At 41.5% G+C, this 13,619-nt stretch overlaps 1 protein-coding gene across 3 annotated transcripts in view; it reads left to right on the top strand.

Moving 5' to 3' along the window:
* The window catches only part of LOC110983688 (uncharacterized), a 29,924-nt gene that overhangs the window by 2,952 nt on the left and 13,353 nt on the right, over positions 1 to 13,619 (top strand). The window contains exons 2-13 of one of the 3 annotated variants that reach the window (XM_087135717.1): positions 485 to 721; positions 2,122 to 2,364; positions 3,602 to 3,838; positions 4,419 to 4,652; positions 6,358 to 6,582; positions 7,178 to 7,420; positions 7,748 to 7,972; positions 8,545 to 8,787; positions 10,314 to 10,556; positions 11,385 to 11,534; positions 11,922 to 12,067; positions 12,742 to 12,864. In XM_087135717.1, the coding sequence (XP_086991843.1) occupies positions 485 to 721; positions 2,122 to 2,364; positions 3,602 to 3,838; positions 4,419 to 4,652; positions 6,358 to 6,582; positions 7,178 to 7,420; positions 7,748 to 7,972; positions 8,545 to 8,787; positions 10,314 to 10,556; positions 11,385 to 11,534; positions 11,922 to 12,067; positions 12,742 to 12,864 (2,549 nt within the window). The remainder of the gene's footprint in view (positions 1 to 484; positions 722 to 2,121; positions 2,365 to 3,601; positions 3,839 to 4,418; positions 4,653 to 6,357; positions 6,583 to 7,177; positions 7,421 to 7,747; positions 7,973 to 8,544; positions 8,788 to 10,313; positions 10,557 to 11,384; positions 11,535 to 11,921; positions 12,068 to 12,741; positions 12,865 to 13,619) is intronic. The other 2 variants (XM_087135718.1, XM_087135719.1) reach the window with 2 other exon arrangements.

Raw genomic sequence — 13,619 nt, 5'->3', positions numbered from 1 at the left:
TCGCCTGACCCAACAAAATACAGGACGGATAGGTCATCCCCCTCCAATTTCCAATCCCTGTAGACTACACCCCCTAGGTGTCTGAAAAGAATTCCTGAGATTCCAATCAAACAATGACCAACACAAAAGGGTTCTCTCCATTCCATATCTTGCTTCAAATAGCCTGATCAGTTCCAAAATAATGTTAAAAGAAGCAATTTGTAGAGTCCAAGTTACTTGGACTTAGTACTGCAATGACACCATTGACAGAATAGCTCATGCGTGTGGAATGGCTTTCTTGTGGTCACATTTGATGAGGAGGGTGCACGGTTTCTGCACACAGGTTCTGTGCCCCATTGGACTGGGGCTTGGGACAATTTATTTAGCGGTCAGTTTCAGCATTACTCTGTTAACTTGACACCTGTTGACAAGTAGTTTTAGTGGGAGGTTAAGTCACTTTTATGGTACCACGTTGTAAGCAATTTGTTTATGGTGAAATTTTTAGGAACCATGGTGCCCTGCCCCGCTGATGTGACAAGGTGTGCCCCACCCGGCACACAGCGGTGGCCTGTCTCGTGGGAGGACCCTCCTGTGACTGGGACAGATCTCCGCTTATGGAATCGAAACTTCAGTCCCGGTGACACGTTTCCCCTTGGATCAACTGTGGTCATATACCAGTGGCAAAATACTGTGGATTCCACAATCTTCACTTGCAGGTTTAACGTAACTGTTCAAATTCAAGGTAAATTGAAGTAGGCTAAGTTACTCGCGCAGCCGGTACAACGCCTCTGATCTGCTAAGGCGGACACCGGGGGTCTCAAAAGGAGCTTAAAAACATTTTTAAGAAAGGTGCAAATTTGGCAGTGGTTTCTTTTCCCTTTCTTCAAAAAGCACACAAAAGCCCCAAAATGTAGCGTCCGTCGCCCCTCATAAAGCTAGGCCATTAAAGGATATATAAAAATCCTCATTTTGCCCCCTCCCCCCAAAAGGTCCAGGTTTTCTCAGCCCCAAGACTGTTTTGGATTTGCCTCTCACCCCCCTGCTGACCTCAAAGCTGGAATTTATGTGAAAAAAACCGTGGCAGCTGTTAAGTTGTTTGGGGATTTACCATCAAAGCAATGATGTAGGTTGGGTTTTAGCACCCACCCCGATTACATCATATACAGGCTAAACTAGGTTGTTCCCTGTAATAATTTGTAAGAGATATCCCCTGTCCCTTAATCTTTGATTAGGTCTACATTCCAGCAGCGGTGTGAAAGGGGCTTTCCCTTCTCTCGGGGGAGCGCTCTGGTCAGTTTGATGCTTTCACCAAGCCTATTTTACAAGTACCGGTCCATCTTGGCCTGTCCTGAATAAAATAAGGCCTTGCAGCATCATCCAGCAACGCTGACCCCCGATATAGGCCTGTGCCATTGCTTTGAGGAAAGTTTCTCAGGTTTTATTTTGTCGTTCAGGTTGTTGTCTTTCCAAGTTTAACTTGAGGAAAAACTAGAGTTGCCTCTCGGCACGAAATGCATATAGCTTTTCTGCTTCATTAAAAGCTTTCAGTGTTTTCTCGCAATTTAATTTTTAGGGAAAAGTGGAACTTGTCAATAAACGTTATAAACAATAAACTCCATGTTGCTTGATGATGTCATCATAATGTAATTGTTTGGGATACTTTTGATAGTGAAGGAGTTTATATTAATGCATTTCAAATAATCTAACGTTAAAAAGTGCCAAAATAAATATTTTTTATAAATCAGCCGATTACATCATTTGAAGTCTCTTTATACAGTGCATAAAACGTACAGCATCTTCCCATCAAGTGTCAAGACAACTGGATAATTTATGCAAAACAAAAACTTTCTGTTTTGATAACGTTATCATGAAGTCACGAACATTTCCACAAAGATTGCATATATCTAATTTGTCTCCCAAGGGTCTTACAAAAGAATTTTGAGAATATCTTGTCATTAATACACAACTTGGGATGAAACGAGGTTAATCGGGCTTGTGGTTTTGCGATGATGTAATCATGACGTATATTCTTTGCTCATCTTCAGCCTGAGATCTTTAACTGGTGTGGTGTAAGTTTGATTGGGATTGAATCTCATTATTTCATAACATTTTTCCCTTCCATACCCATTCGTGGGTGTTCAGATAATGCACCACCAACAGTAGTGTGCCCCATGAACATCACAGTTATTGCTGACAGGGGGGAGGACGGACGGACTGTCAACTGGGAAGGACCTCAAATATTTGATGTCTGTGAGGGAACCCGACTAAGGACCCAGAGCCACCGATCCGGCGAGAGGCTCCCCCTTGGAACGACCATGATCAGCTATGAGTTTGAGGACCAGGCGGGCAACGTCGGCGGCTGTACTTTTGCAGTCACTGTGGAAGGTAAAGAAAGCAGCAGTTAAAGTGTTGCTTTGGGGTGTCGTTGGTATAAAGCCCTGTTTGAAGCTAATACCGCCAGATCTGTGGGGTCCGACGTCCGCTCCGCTCCGCTCCCACCGGCGGTGCGGACGTCGGACCCCACAGTTCCGGGGGTAGTTTGAAACTGGCTGCTGTGGTTCTGACAGCTGTGCCCATTGTACTTATTTGCAAATTTCTAAAGAACCAGGCATTGCATGCTACAGCCACATGGCTTTCTTGTGTTCCCATCAAATACAGGCGAGATATGAGTTTGCGTTTCAAACAGACGGCTGCATTTTGTTGAATGTACTTCTGATGTATGAAGACTTTGACACACATCCTCATCCCAAAAGTTCACCTTGCCCTCCAAATTCACACATGAGGATATAATTCAATCACATACTAGTGACCATGAGCTTTGCAATATCACAGGATGCTTTCCCCTGGAAAGGATTTCCTGGTGTTATTAAATTTTGGGGGATTAGGATGTAGTGCTGTGCATTACTGTCCAGACTCTGTGCCTTCTGAAACCCAGGAAATATTAGGATCTTTATCTCAGTAAGTTTCAGTTGGCGTTTACGCTCGGAGTCGGTAAAGACAGGTCAACAGATATTGTTTGCATATGGTTGACGGGTATTTCTTCTAAAAGTTACTTTCTGAAAAAAAAATCAACTGACGACTTCATCCTGAAATATTTTCATGTCTGCAATGCGTCACTCATACAACATCTTCCCACCGAGTGTTAAGAGGACTGGATAATCTCCAGTGTGCATAACAAACCTTGCCTTTTTGATGACATTAATTAATTTTTCACCAAGGCCGAATATCTCAACAAATCTCAATTCTTTTGTAAGATCTTTAAGAGACAGAGCTCTTGTCAAAAATAAAATAATTCATAAAAAATTGAGTGATGATGTCATCTTATGTCATTTCAATTTTTTTACAACTTGTACAACCCAGGATGTAGCCAAAAATACATTTTAAAATCAGACATGTGGTTTTAGAGATAATGTGACTTGTAATGACATCATTATGGTGTAAATGTTCAGTGCAAGTTTTAAGTGAAAGGTCTTTTCTTCTCAGAAGTTTGTTAAGATGATAAAAAGTGCCACTGTAAAAAATCACATGCAAAGTCTAAAGGATTCTGGGGAGAATGAAAAACTTGTGACAAAGCCAAAAATGGGAAGACAATCACCGTTATTTTTCATAAAATCTTGATTAGCACTGTTTGCAGGTTTCCAAATCCAAGATTGCCCCTCGGACATTCAAACATTCACATCCCTTGGTGGAAGGCCTGTGGAATGGGTACCACCATCAGTATTGGATACTTTAACCACCGTCAGCAGCACACATGACCCCGGTGATGTCTTCCCAGTTGGTGATACAACTGTGCTTTATCTGTTCACTGACGGCGCAAGCAACCAAGAAAGATGTCAATTCACAGTGATGGTCATATTTGGTGAGTTAGAATGACAAAATGAAAGGAAGTGTTTGGTGTAATTTTTTGCTGTGACCACCTATCCCGTTGTTGGTTTTATTTCTGTATAAGATTTTCCTCCACAGAATGAAATTGTCAGAAATATTCTGCTCAGATTCCCATTTTAATGACACTTATTTGTCTAACCAAGTTAATTCCTTATATCTTAATTTTAAGGAAGACACAAAACACCTTATTCCAAGTTTTCTTTGGTTTTGATGTATTGCATTTTAATTTTGCTGTTTTGTAAAAATTAGTTACATAGCAAATATTTTAAAATTTCATTTGAGAAATATCTAAAAACTCAATGTTGATCTTCACATGATCAGATTTTTGGCATTTAGATTTAATTTTGTTATTTTTTCTTAAGGTTGGACATACCTGTAAATCCTGAAGACAAAATGGCATCTCTGTAGTTCTTCCTTAGAACAAAACATACATACTGAAAAAGGGAGCTGCTTTGTTGTTTGTTTGAAGTTGATGTGTACTCTTGAGTAATATACCCTTAGTGTATCTACAATACTTTACTTCCCCCCACATCTATCCATTTGCGGGTGTTCAGATGACGTACCACCAACAGTAGTCTGCCCCAGGAACATCACAGACATGGGCGGGGATGGACGGAGTATCTTTTGGGAAGAACCTGAAACCTTTGACACCTTTGAAGGAGTCCGCCTCAGGAACCAGAGCCACCGATCTGGCGAGAGGTTCTCCCTTGGAACGACTGTGGTCAGCTACGAGTTTGAGGACCAGGCGGGCAACGTCGGCGGTTGCACTTTTGCAGTCACTGTGGAAGGTACCGGTGAATCCAGCAGCAGTTAACGTGTTGAGTACATTGGATCTAGGGATGCTTTCAGATGTCAAACTGCCAAATGCCCAGATATTTCCTCAGCCACAAGTTGCAAACAAGGCTTTATTCTATTCCCACCAGATACTGGCATGGTTAGTCAGGAGTATTACCACATGGGCATAGCGACCTTTCCCTGTTCCCTATGCATACAGCAATTTTCGTCCAACTTCAACGTTAAATATCTCAAGTTGGCAACAATGAATTTTGAAATTATATTAATACAAACGCCTTTTATAAGAATGTCTAGTTGAGGATTTTATAATGTCTCTTTTATATCAAATCAGTTTTTCGCAAAAGGAAGTTTTAGTCAGTGTTTTATGTTCCACATGCTTCAATTAAGTTTACGAAAAGCACTCTGTGGTTGGGAAATGCTCACAATCTGTTGCAGACCACTAGAGCATGCCTTGTGATTGGTCAGACTGCATGAGATTTGTGATGCAATAGGCCGTCCAAATATGGTGATGCTCCAGATGGATGATAGGATTTTTGCACGTTGAACAGATTGCTACATTAGTGTAGAAAGACTTCAACTCGCTTCTGTTCCCTAAGTTATATCTTTTTTGTACATTACTGTTCAGATGTTTTGCCAACTGAAACCTGTGAAATATTAGGATTTTTATCTTATCGAGTTTTAATTGGCTCAATTGTCAGGTGTTGTCAACGACGTACAGATGAGCAGATGAGTATTGTTTACATATATTGACAGTTTTCAATGGGATTGTCTAGAACAAATTTCAGTCGATGACATCATCATGATGTATTTGCATATTTGCAATGAAGCACACATACATTTTCTCAACAAGTTTCAAGACAACGGATACTTATTATTCGACAATCATTTTTCTGGTTATGACACCAAAGATTCCTCAAAAGTGCCCTAGGCACTGTCGCTCGCAAGTCTGAAGAAACCTGTAGAGAATAGGCAGTGAGAAGCAGTTACAGTTTTAGAGGTGGGAGGAAAACCCCAGAGGAGGAATCTGGGCCAAACCCACAAAATCAAGCAGGGACTGAACACCCAATGCTCACATTCACTGGTCTAGGATTTGAACCAGGACTGCAGAGGTGGAAGGCGAGGAAAGAACTACTACGCCAATTTGACTTTCTAATATGCAAATCTCTAATATGCAAAGTAGAAATTTGCTTTTTTGATGATATCATCTTGATGTCACAACAAACTTTCCAACGAAACTGCGCACTTAATTTGTCTCTCAAAGGTCTTGCAAAAAGAACTTTAAGAATACCTTGTTTTGGTTAGGAAATATATCAACAAGCAGAATAAATTCAGAAAAATAAACAATTCATAAAAAATATTAAGGAATGGTGTCATCCCGGTAGCATGTCAATATTTCTTTAGAATTTGTACAACGAAAGATGAATCCAAAGTAACTTATTAATCGGACACATACCTTGAGAGATATTGACCTTCAAAGAATTGAGCTACATATATAACAACTTGTCATGTGACTTATGATGTTATTATGACATCATAATACAAGGCCTCTTCTTGGTGTAAGATTAATTAAGATCAGTGTAAGTTTAATTAAATTCCACCGTGAAAAAAACGTTAAAAAAAAGCTCATAGAAGAGCCCCAAAAGGAAAGACTTTATCCGTAACATTTTAGTTGGTGTCTTGATTTGTACTGTTTTGCAGATTTCCAAATCCAAGGCTGCCCTGAGGACATTCAGACGTTCACATCCTTTAATGAAACACCTGTGGTATGGATACCACCGTCAGTGTCAGATGCTTCAATCAGCAACATCACCCTACATAGGCCCGGTGACGTCTTCCCAGTCGGCAATACAACTGTGTCTTATCTGTTCTTCAACAATGTGGAGAACTTCAAAATATGTGAATTCACAGTGATGGTCATATTTGGTGAGTAAACGACAAAACAAAATAAAGTAGTTTGTGTCATTTTGTGCTGTGACCACCTGTCCTCTTCCTTGTTTGTTGCCACATAAGATTTGAAATGCCACAGAATCAAAAAGTTCTGAAAGATTCTGCTCAGATTCCTATATTAATTGCAGTTGTCTACCCAGATTTACCTCTTTGTATCTTGATTTTCAGGAAGACACAAAGCAACTTATTCCATGTTTTTATTTGGTTGTGATGTTATACTTTTAAACTTTTCAACTCTTTGTCTGTAATTTTAACATTTATAGAAATTAATTACACTGTCAATATGTTAAACCTTTTATCTCTGAGAAATATGTAAAATCCCAAATGCTCATATTTACTCGATCAGATTGTTGGAATTTAGATTTTTGATTTTTCCCCCACATACCTGTAAATCTTTAAAAAAAACCAGCTTCTCTGTGGTGCTTTCTTAGAAACAAAATATGATATTGTTGAGATGGGGCAGATTTGTTGTTTGTTTGACGTAACTGACATGCATTCTTGAGCAATATTCTCTTTAAATGGAAGTGCAATACTTTAATTCTCCTCACTCCATCCATTTGTGGCTGTTCAGATGACGTGCCTCCAACAGTAGTCTGCCCTATGAACATCACTGCAAAGGCTGATAGCGGCGAAGACAGACAGAGCATCCGATGGGAAGAACCTCAAACATTTGACGCCTATGAAGGAGTCCGCCTCAGGAATCAGAGCCACCGATCCGGCGCGAGGTTCCCCTTTGGAACGACCATGATCAGCTATGAGTTTGAGGACCAGGCAGGCAACATCGGCGGCTGTACTTTTGCAGTCACTGTGGAAGGTACCAATGAGTCCAGCAACAGTTAAAGAGCACCTCTAAGGAAAACATGTTTTCTCTGGTTTTATCTGTTCAAATAAATATGGAAGCATCCATACAGAACGCAGTGTTATTTGTCTTCAGAGCTCAACTATAACAAGCTTAAAAGGTTTTTTTCTGTTCATGCCAAGATTCAAATTCTGAATGTAGATTGCGTCATTCAGAGAAAACAGAAAACAAGGGGAACCCTCGCCCTGCATTGATAGTGGATAAACCCTTGTGCTTGCCAAACGATGGCTACATGCATGTCTGCACTATTTTAGTTGATGTCTTGATTGCCTTTGTTTGCAGGTTTCCAAATCCAAGACTGCCCTTCGGACATTCAGACATTCACATCCCTTGGTGGAAGGCCTGTGGAATGGGTACCACCATCAGTATTGGATACTTTAACCACTGTCAGCAGCACACATGACCCCGGTGATGTCTTCCCAGTCGGTAATACAACCGTGCTTTATCTGTTCACTGACGGCGAGAGCAACCAAGAAAGATGCCAATTCACAGTGATGGTCATATTTGGTGAGTCAGTTATGACAAAAAAAAGGAAAGTATTTTGTGATAATGTTTTGCTGTGACCAACTGCACCACTGTGTTATTCTGTTCCCGAATAATATTTTCATCCACAGAGTGAAAGATTTTAAAATATCCTGTTAAGATTTCCCTCTTAAGTACAATTATTTGTCGACCCCAGTTTATTTCTACTGGCTTGATTTTGACTGAACCTTATTCATTGGTTTTCATATATCTTTCTAAATTTTCTGCGTTTTTTAATTCTGACATTGAAGAAATAATAACACAGTGAAAAGTTGTACAACTTTTGTTACACAGAAAAGACCAAAACTCTGATTGCTGATCTTTGTTTGATCAGCAATTTTTTGGCATTTAGATATTTTTTTCCTTGGGGGCTATAGATGTAGATTTTGAGCCATTGGAAACAAAATGGCATCTCTGTGGTGCTTACCAAAAAACATAATTGTTGGGACGTGAGGCATCTCTTTATTGACATTTTCATTCTTGAGCCATGTAATTTTTCCACTGATTCACAATACTTTATTTTTCTCCCCCTGCCATATCCGTTTTTGGGTGTTCAGATAACGTAGCACCAACAGTAGTCTGCCCCATGAACATGACAGTTGTGGTTGACAGGAGAGGGGACGGACAGACCATCCGATGGGAAGAACCTCAAACATTTGACGCCTATGAAGGAGTCCGCCTCAGGAACCAGAGCCACCGATCCGGCGAGAGGTTTCGCTTGGGAACGACCATGATCAGCTATGAGTTTGAGGACCAGGCGGGCAATGTCGGCGGGTGTTCATTTGCAGTCACAGTGGAAGGTAAAACCAGCAGAAGTTAACTTGTTTTTGTAGGATCTGCAGGGATGCATTCAGATGGCACTGGTGGGCTTTGTTTGTAACTGACTTTTGAGGGCTACAGTACAGTGATGCCTTTTGTTGTCCATGTTTATGCAGCCTGGCAAAGGCGCTAGGTCTTTTATTGGCAGCTTTAGCTCTAAAGACCCAAGACAGGAACATTCTGTTAAAACTATATGAACAGGCATGATGTTGGTGATTTTTCACTTTAAACTGGAGGCCAAGGAGTCTTGTTTGGAAGACTTTGAATTTTGAGCAGACAGCTGCATTAGGAAGATGAAACAATGACTTCAAAACACACACTGTTCCCCTGAGTTTCCATTATCTGCCCAATTTGCACATGAAAATTCAACCAGATGCTATTGACCCTGAGATTTGCCATACCACAGGATGTTTGTCGCTTTGAAGGATTTCCTGATGCCAATAAACGTTTAGGAAATCAGGTAGTCATGTTACCGTGCATGACTGTCCGGACCCCTGTGCAATCTGAAACCCGGAAAACCTAGGGATATGATCTTATATGAGATTGAAGTTGCCTCTTTTCACATCAAAGGTGGCTTTCCTTTGCTATTAAGTCTTCTTTAAAACATGACAAAATTTCCTGTGCCTCAACAACACTATATAGCAGGTCCATCGTTGTGGCTTGTGTGGGGTTGTTTTTTTTTGGTTTCTGTATGTACTACACGTATGTTGGATCTGTAAGACTGGTTTTTATGCTGTTTGTCATTGCTGTACCCCTTTGTTCAAGATGTTTCCAGATATCATTGTCTGACAGCTGTGTTACCTGAATGGTGATAAGAATTCTCAGCTGTGCTTTACAATTATCACTCTGCTTTCAGGGGTAAAAAGCTAATCTGCACCCTCCTAGTCCTAGGCACCTGTTGATGCTAATGGGGATGGAGACAGGCACAAGTGTTGAGGTGTTTTGCCCGTTGGGCTCAAACCCACGTACATCTCATCACTCACGAGTCAAACAATGTGCTGTGGTTCGGATCTCTACTGTTTCTGCCGTTATTTGAATGAAACGGTTAAGAATTGTACGCCTGCATGGTGTTGCTAAGGTGGACATGTGGCTGACATGAGTTTCATCTTTTTACGATGACCAAGCCAAACCAGCAACTGGATGAGCTTAGGGATTTCGTGTTTCTGACAATTTCTACTTTGATGACATAATTGGAGAATACTACCAAAATCCATCGTTCAAATGCTTGGTGATAGGGCAGCGGTAGTGGGTGCATGCGAACATTTTTTTCAGGGGACATCTAAAACCAATTTACTTTGGTTTGTACCTAGGTAGTGTGCATTTTAAAATGTCAGTGGGAGGGGGAGAAGAAAGATATCTGCAGGGGGCATGTGTACCCCTTTCTCCCCTTGTTTAGCTGTGCCACTGTCAATGGGTGTTACCCTTAAAAGTAGCTCCATCACCCTCAAAGCAAACTTAATCACAACCATGCACCCATCACCAATTTCTTTTCACACTTCCTTTGCAGCTGAACCCATCATTGTGACAAATTGCCCCGTCGAGGGCGTCAGCCTGTCCGTTGAGGTTGTGAGGCGGATACCTAGCGACAGCTTGGGGATCAGTCTGAGAACCGAGGGACCGCAGGCCAGGCTCACCCAACAGCCCGAAGGTGTCTTTGACATTGGGGTCACCCCAGTCGTGTACACCTTCACTGATGTCAATAACGCAGCAAACACTGCGACCTGCTCATTCAATGTAACCATTATTCCACGTGAGTACAGGCCAAGTGTGCATGCATGCATAGTGAGCACTTATCATATCATGCAGTGTGGCATCCTTTTAGCAATCAGTGGCATATCAAAGGCGACCTTTTATAAATCCGTTTAATAGCTTCTGACGCTTGTTCGGCCATTTTATTACTCGTCAACGGATATACGGGAGGGAGTTTGCCTCCTGGAGGGTAATGACATGGATTATGGGTGATTAATACAGCACACCACCAAGAGTTTGCCGCAGATTGGTCACTTTTCAAGTTTATGGTCGATACGTTGCTGTGATTAAGAGCACTTCATATGTAATTTGGGAATATTTGATTGGATTAAGGTATTCCCTGCACCGCACAAAATCATCATTTTGACTTCCTCACACCCACTGACGCGATAAGCAGTTTCAAATTTTCAATCAAGTTAAACAAATTCCAATTACCAAAAAAGGCAGAAATAAAGTAGTGAATTGAAAAAGGGTTTCTTTCTTGAAGGAAAATCAAAAATATCGTGGGTGGTGGGGGGGGTGTACTGGGTGCATCTTCCTTGTGATCTGCCACTGTTTGGTCACCCTGTACATAATCTTCAGTGCCTCCTCAGTCGCCTGAATTTGATGTGTGCCATTAACAGTCATTATGTGCTGTTTTTCAAGGTGCCTCGGCAGCTTCTTCCAGTGAGGTTTTGTGCCAGATAAATGATGCCAAATTGTCTCAAAACCCTGCTGCTTCTTTCCTGACTCCCATTTCATTGATTAGTCTATCTTATTGAGTCATCAGCTATAACTACAAGCACGTGGGTGGTCTGTCACTTTTCCTTTTATCCTCTGTCACGTTCAGTGTGCCTTGATGGAGATCACACCTTTTGCTACAGCCGTTCAAAGGGTTCCGGTGGTGTCTGCATTGGCGAAGTTTCCCTCTGCGACACTGATGAAGGCAGTGAAATGTCTTTCTATGAAAGACTAGTGTACCCTGAAGAACGCTGCCAAGGTAGGAGCAGAATAAAGCAGTCTCATTTTGAGCAAGGGCAGCGTCCTCAACATTTTGTTTCACAGTAGTTATGCCGAAAAAGAAAACTTTGGGTGTCCTCTGCAGAACGGTGTAAGCACTGCCTATAACAAGAGACATGTTTCTCCCATGAACACCAAGTAAAATCACCAGTGAAATTTCTCTATGTACAGTACAAGATTGTGTCTATTTTGTAACTTGAACTCGATACTCGCATGAGCTGACAAAGCTCTCCAGTGTGACTCTGAATTCACAGTTCATAGTAAAACAAAGGCTTAACAAATCTACTTGTTTACTGGATTGCCTCTATCTCAAATGGCTTAGATTCAGTGCTTTTACATTTTATTTTTTCAAATCCAATGTGAGCAGCCCCTTGTACTGCATCCTTTCTGGATACTTGCACGTCTCAAGAGTGGGCTGGCGCCATGGAAACCGATGACCCAGAAGGCAATGAAGGTCTCATGTCTCAATTTGAGGTGCCATCAATCAACCAGGACCCCATTCATCTGACTGCCGTGAGTTTCTTTTGTCTCTTCCAATGCCAAACCCCCGTACCCACCATGTCACCCCCACCCCATCCACTTTAGACAACATTATGTGACCACCATGTCAGTTCAAAGATTTCTTAAACGGCACCCTTCTACGCCCATTGCGTTGACAGACAAGATTATCAAGAAATGTCACTTGTTGAAGTTTGTATACAAAGTTGTATTGTCCCTTTAGAACCGTTCCACTTAATGGTTTCTACTTCTGTTGACACTTTAAAGTTTAATTTGTTACTGTATTTGCATGTCGTCACTTCCCTTGTACTTCAAATTACTCGACCAAGCGTGGTCAAAAAAAGTAACTCACCCACTGAACTGGTTTACTCGGGTGATGTCATTTCAAAATGTGGCGGCTATGTCTAATGCTGCCGTGGCAAGAAAGTTGATCAGAAAACAGTTCAGAAAACTTATCACCCTTAGAGGAGAATTGTCCCAAATCACTAAGGTCTGTATTAGAAAAGCCAGCAGTTTTCATTCTAGTGTCTCATCTCAAAACCTTCTCACAGTGTCCAACTGCCACAGGACCTTTTGACATGGCTTGCCAATGGAATCTCAGAAGAGTTTTTTAGGGGGGGGAGGAGTTGGCAGGAAGTACTCTTTTAGACTTCTAGTGATGCAGAATTAACACTGCTTGAACCCACCAGGTGCGAGTTGCATGGGGCGGATTTGACGAGTTGTACTCACCGGAGATAACTGCGAGTCGAAGGGGCGTCCACCTGTTCATAAACTTGTCTTCCCCTTCGGCAAACTCTGAAGCTACCATTTGGGTAAGTTAACCCACCTTTTTGATGTGAGGCAGCCAGTTGTCATATATCGTCCACATAGTGTTCATGCAGTGTCAGCCAGCATCAGTGTGATCCTAGTTTCCAAATGGGGTATGCTTAGGCAAAGTGTTTCATTTCCCCTTCTTCTAAGCCCTGAGTGAAATTTCAGCATATTTTATGTGCTTTTTGTTGCTCTCTTTTGACTCATGTTAGGTGTCACTCTTTAGCTTTACACTGCCCAATGGTGGAGTTTATTTTTGTAACCTAAATACTGCATTTTGAAGGCCAGGCGAAGTGAAAAAGACGCCCGATCTCTGTTGCTTCCTGCTCATGCTTTGTGCTCCCCCGTTAACATGTTGCCTGCCACGTGCATAATTTGACAAGGCATTCCCATTTGCACAGTGTTCTGCCCATGCGCGCATATTTAATAGGTACCTTTCAGGTAGTTGCAGAATCCAGTACATTTGTGACTAAAAGTATACTCGTAGTCGGCATTCAATGTGTAAATGACCTCAAATGCCATTGAAGTAATATAGGGTGCTCCTTGTCAAAAGAGGTCTTTGGTGATGAAAGTGACGAGAAAGGATACCTTGACAGTGAAGACCTTCTGAACAACAGCATCGATCCAGAACCTTGACATGTGCATTGTATGAATATATTCCCAGTGTTTTCATTGGCATAAAAGCAATGATGATTGTGAAGCCACTTGAACAGAATTCTTAATTCTACATTCCCGTATGGCAATAACGCAGTCAAAA

This window comes from Acanthaster planci, linkage group LG04, assembly GCF_054643075.1.
Source record: "Acanthaster planci isolate LZ-2023a linkage group LG04, COTS_SCS, whole genome shotgun sequence".
Taxonomy (NCBI): domain Eukaryota; kingdom Metazoa; phylum Echinodermata; class Asteroidea; order Valvatida; family Acanthasteridae; genus Acanthaster; species Acanthaster planci.
Note: the sequence above shows the minus strand (reverse complement) of the source record. Positions and strands in the feature narration are given on the sequence as shown.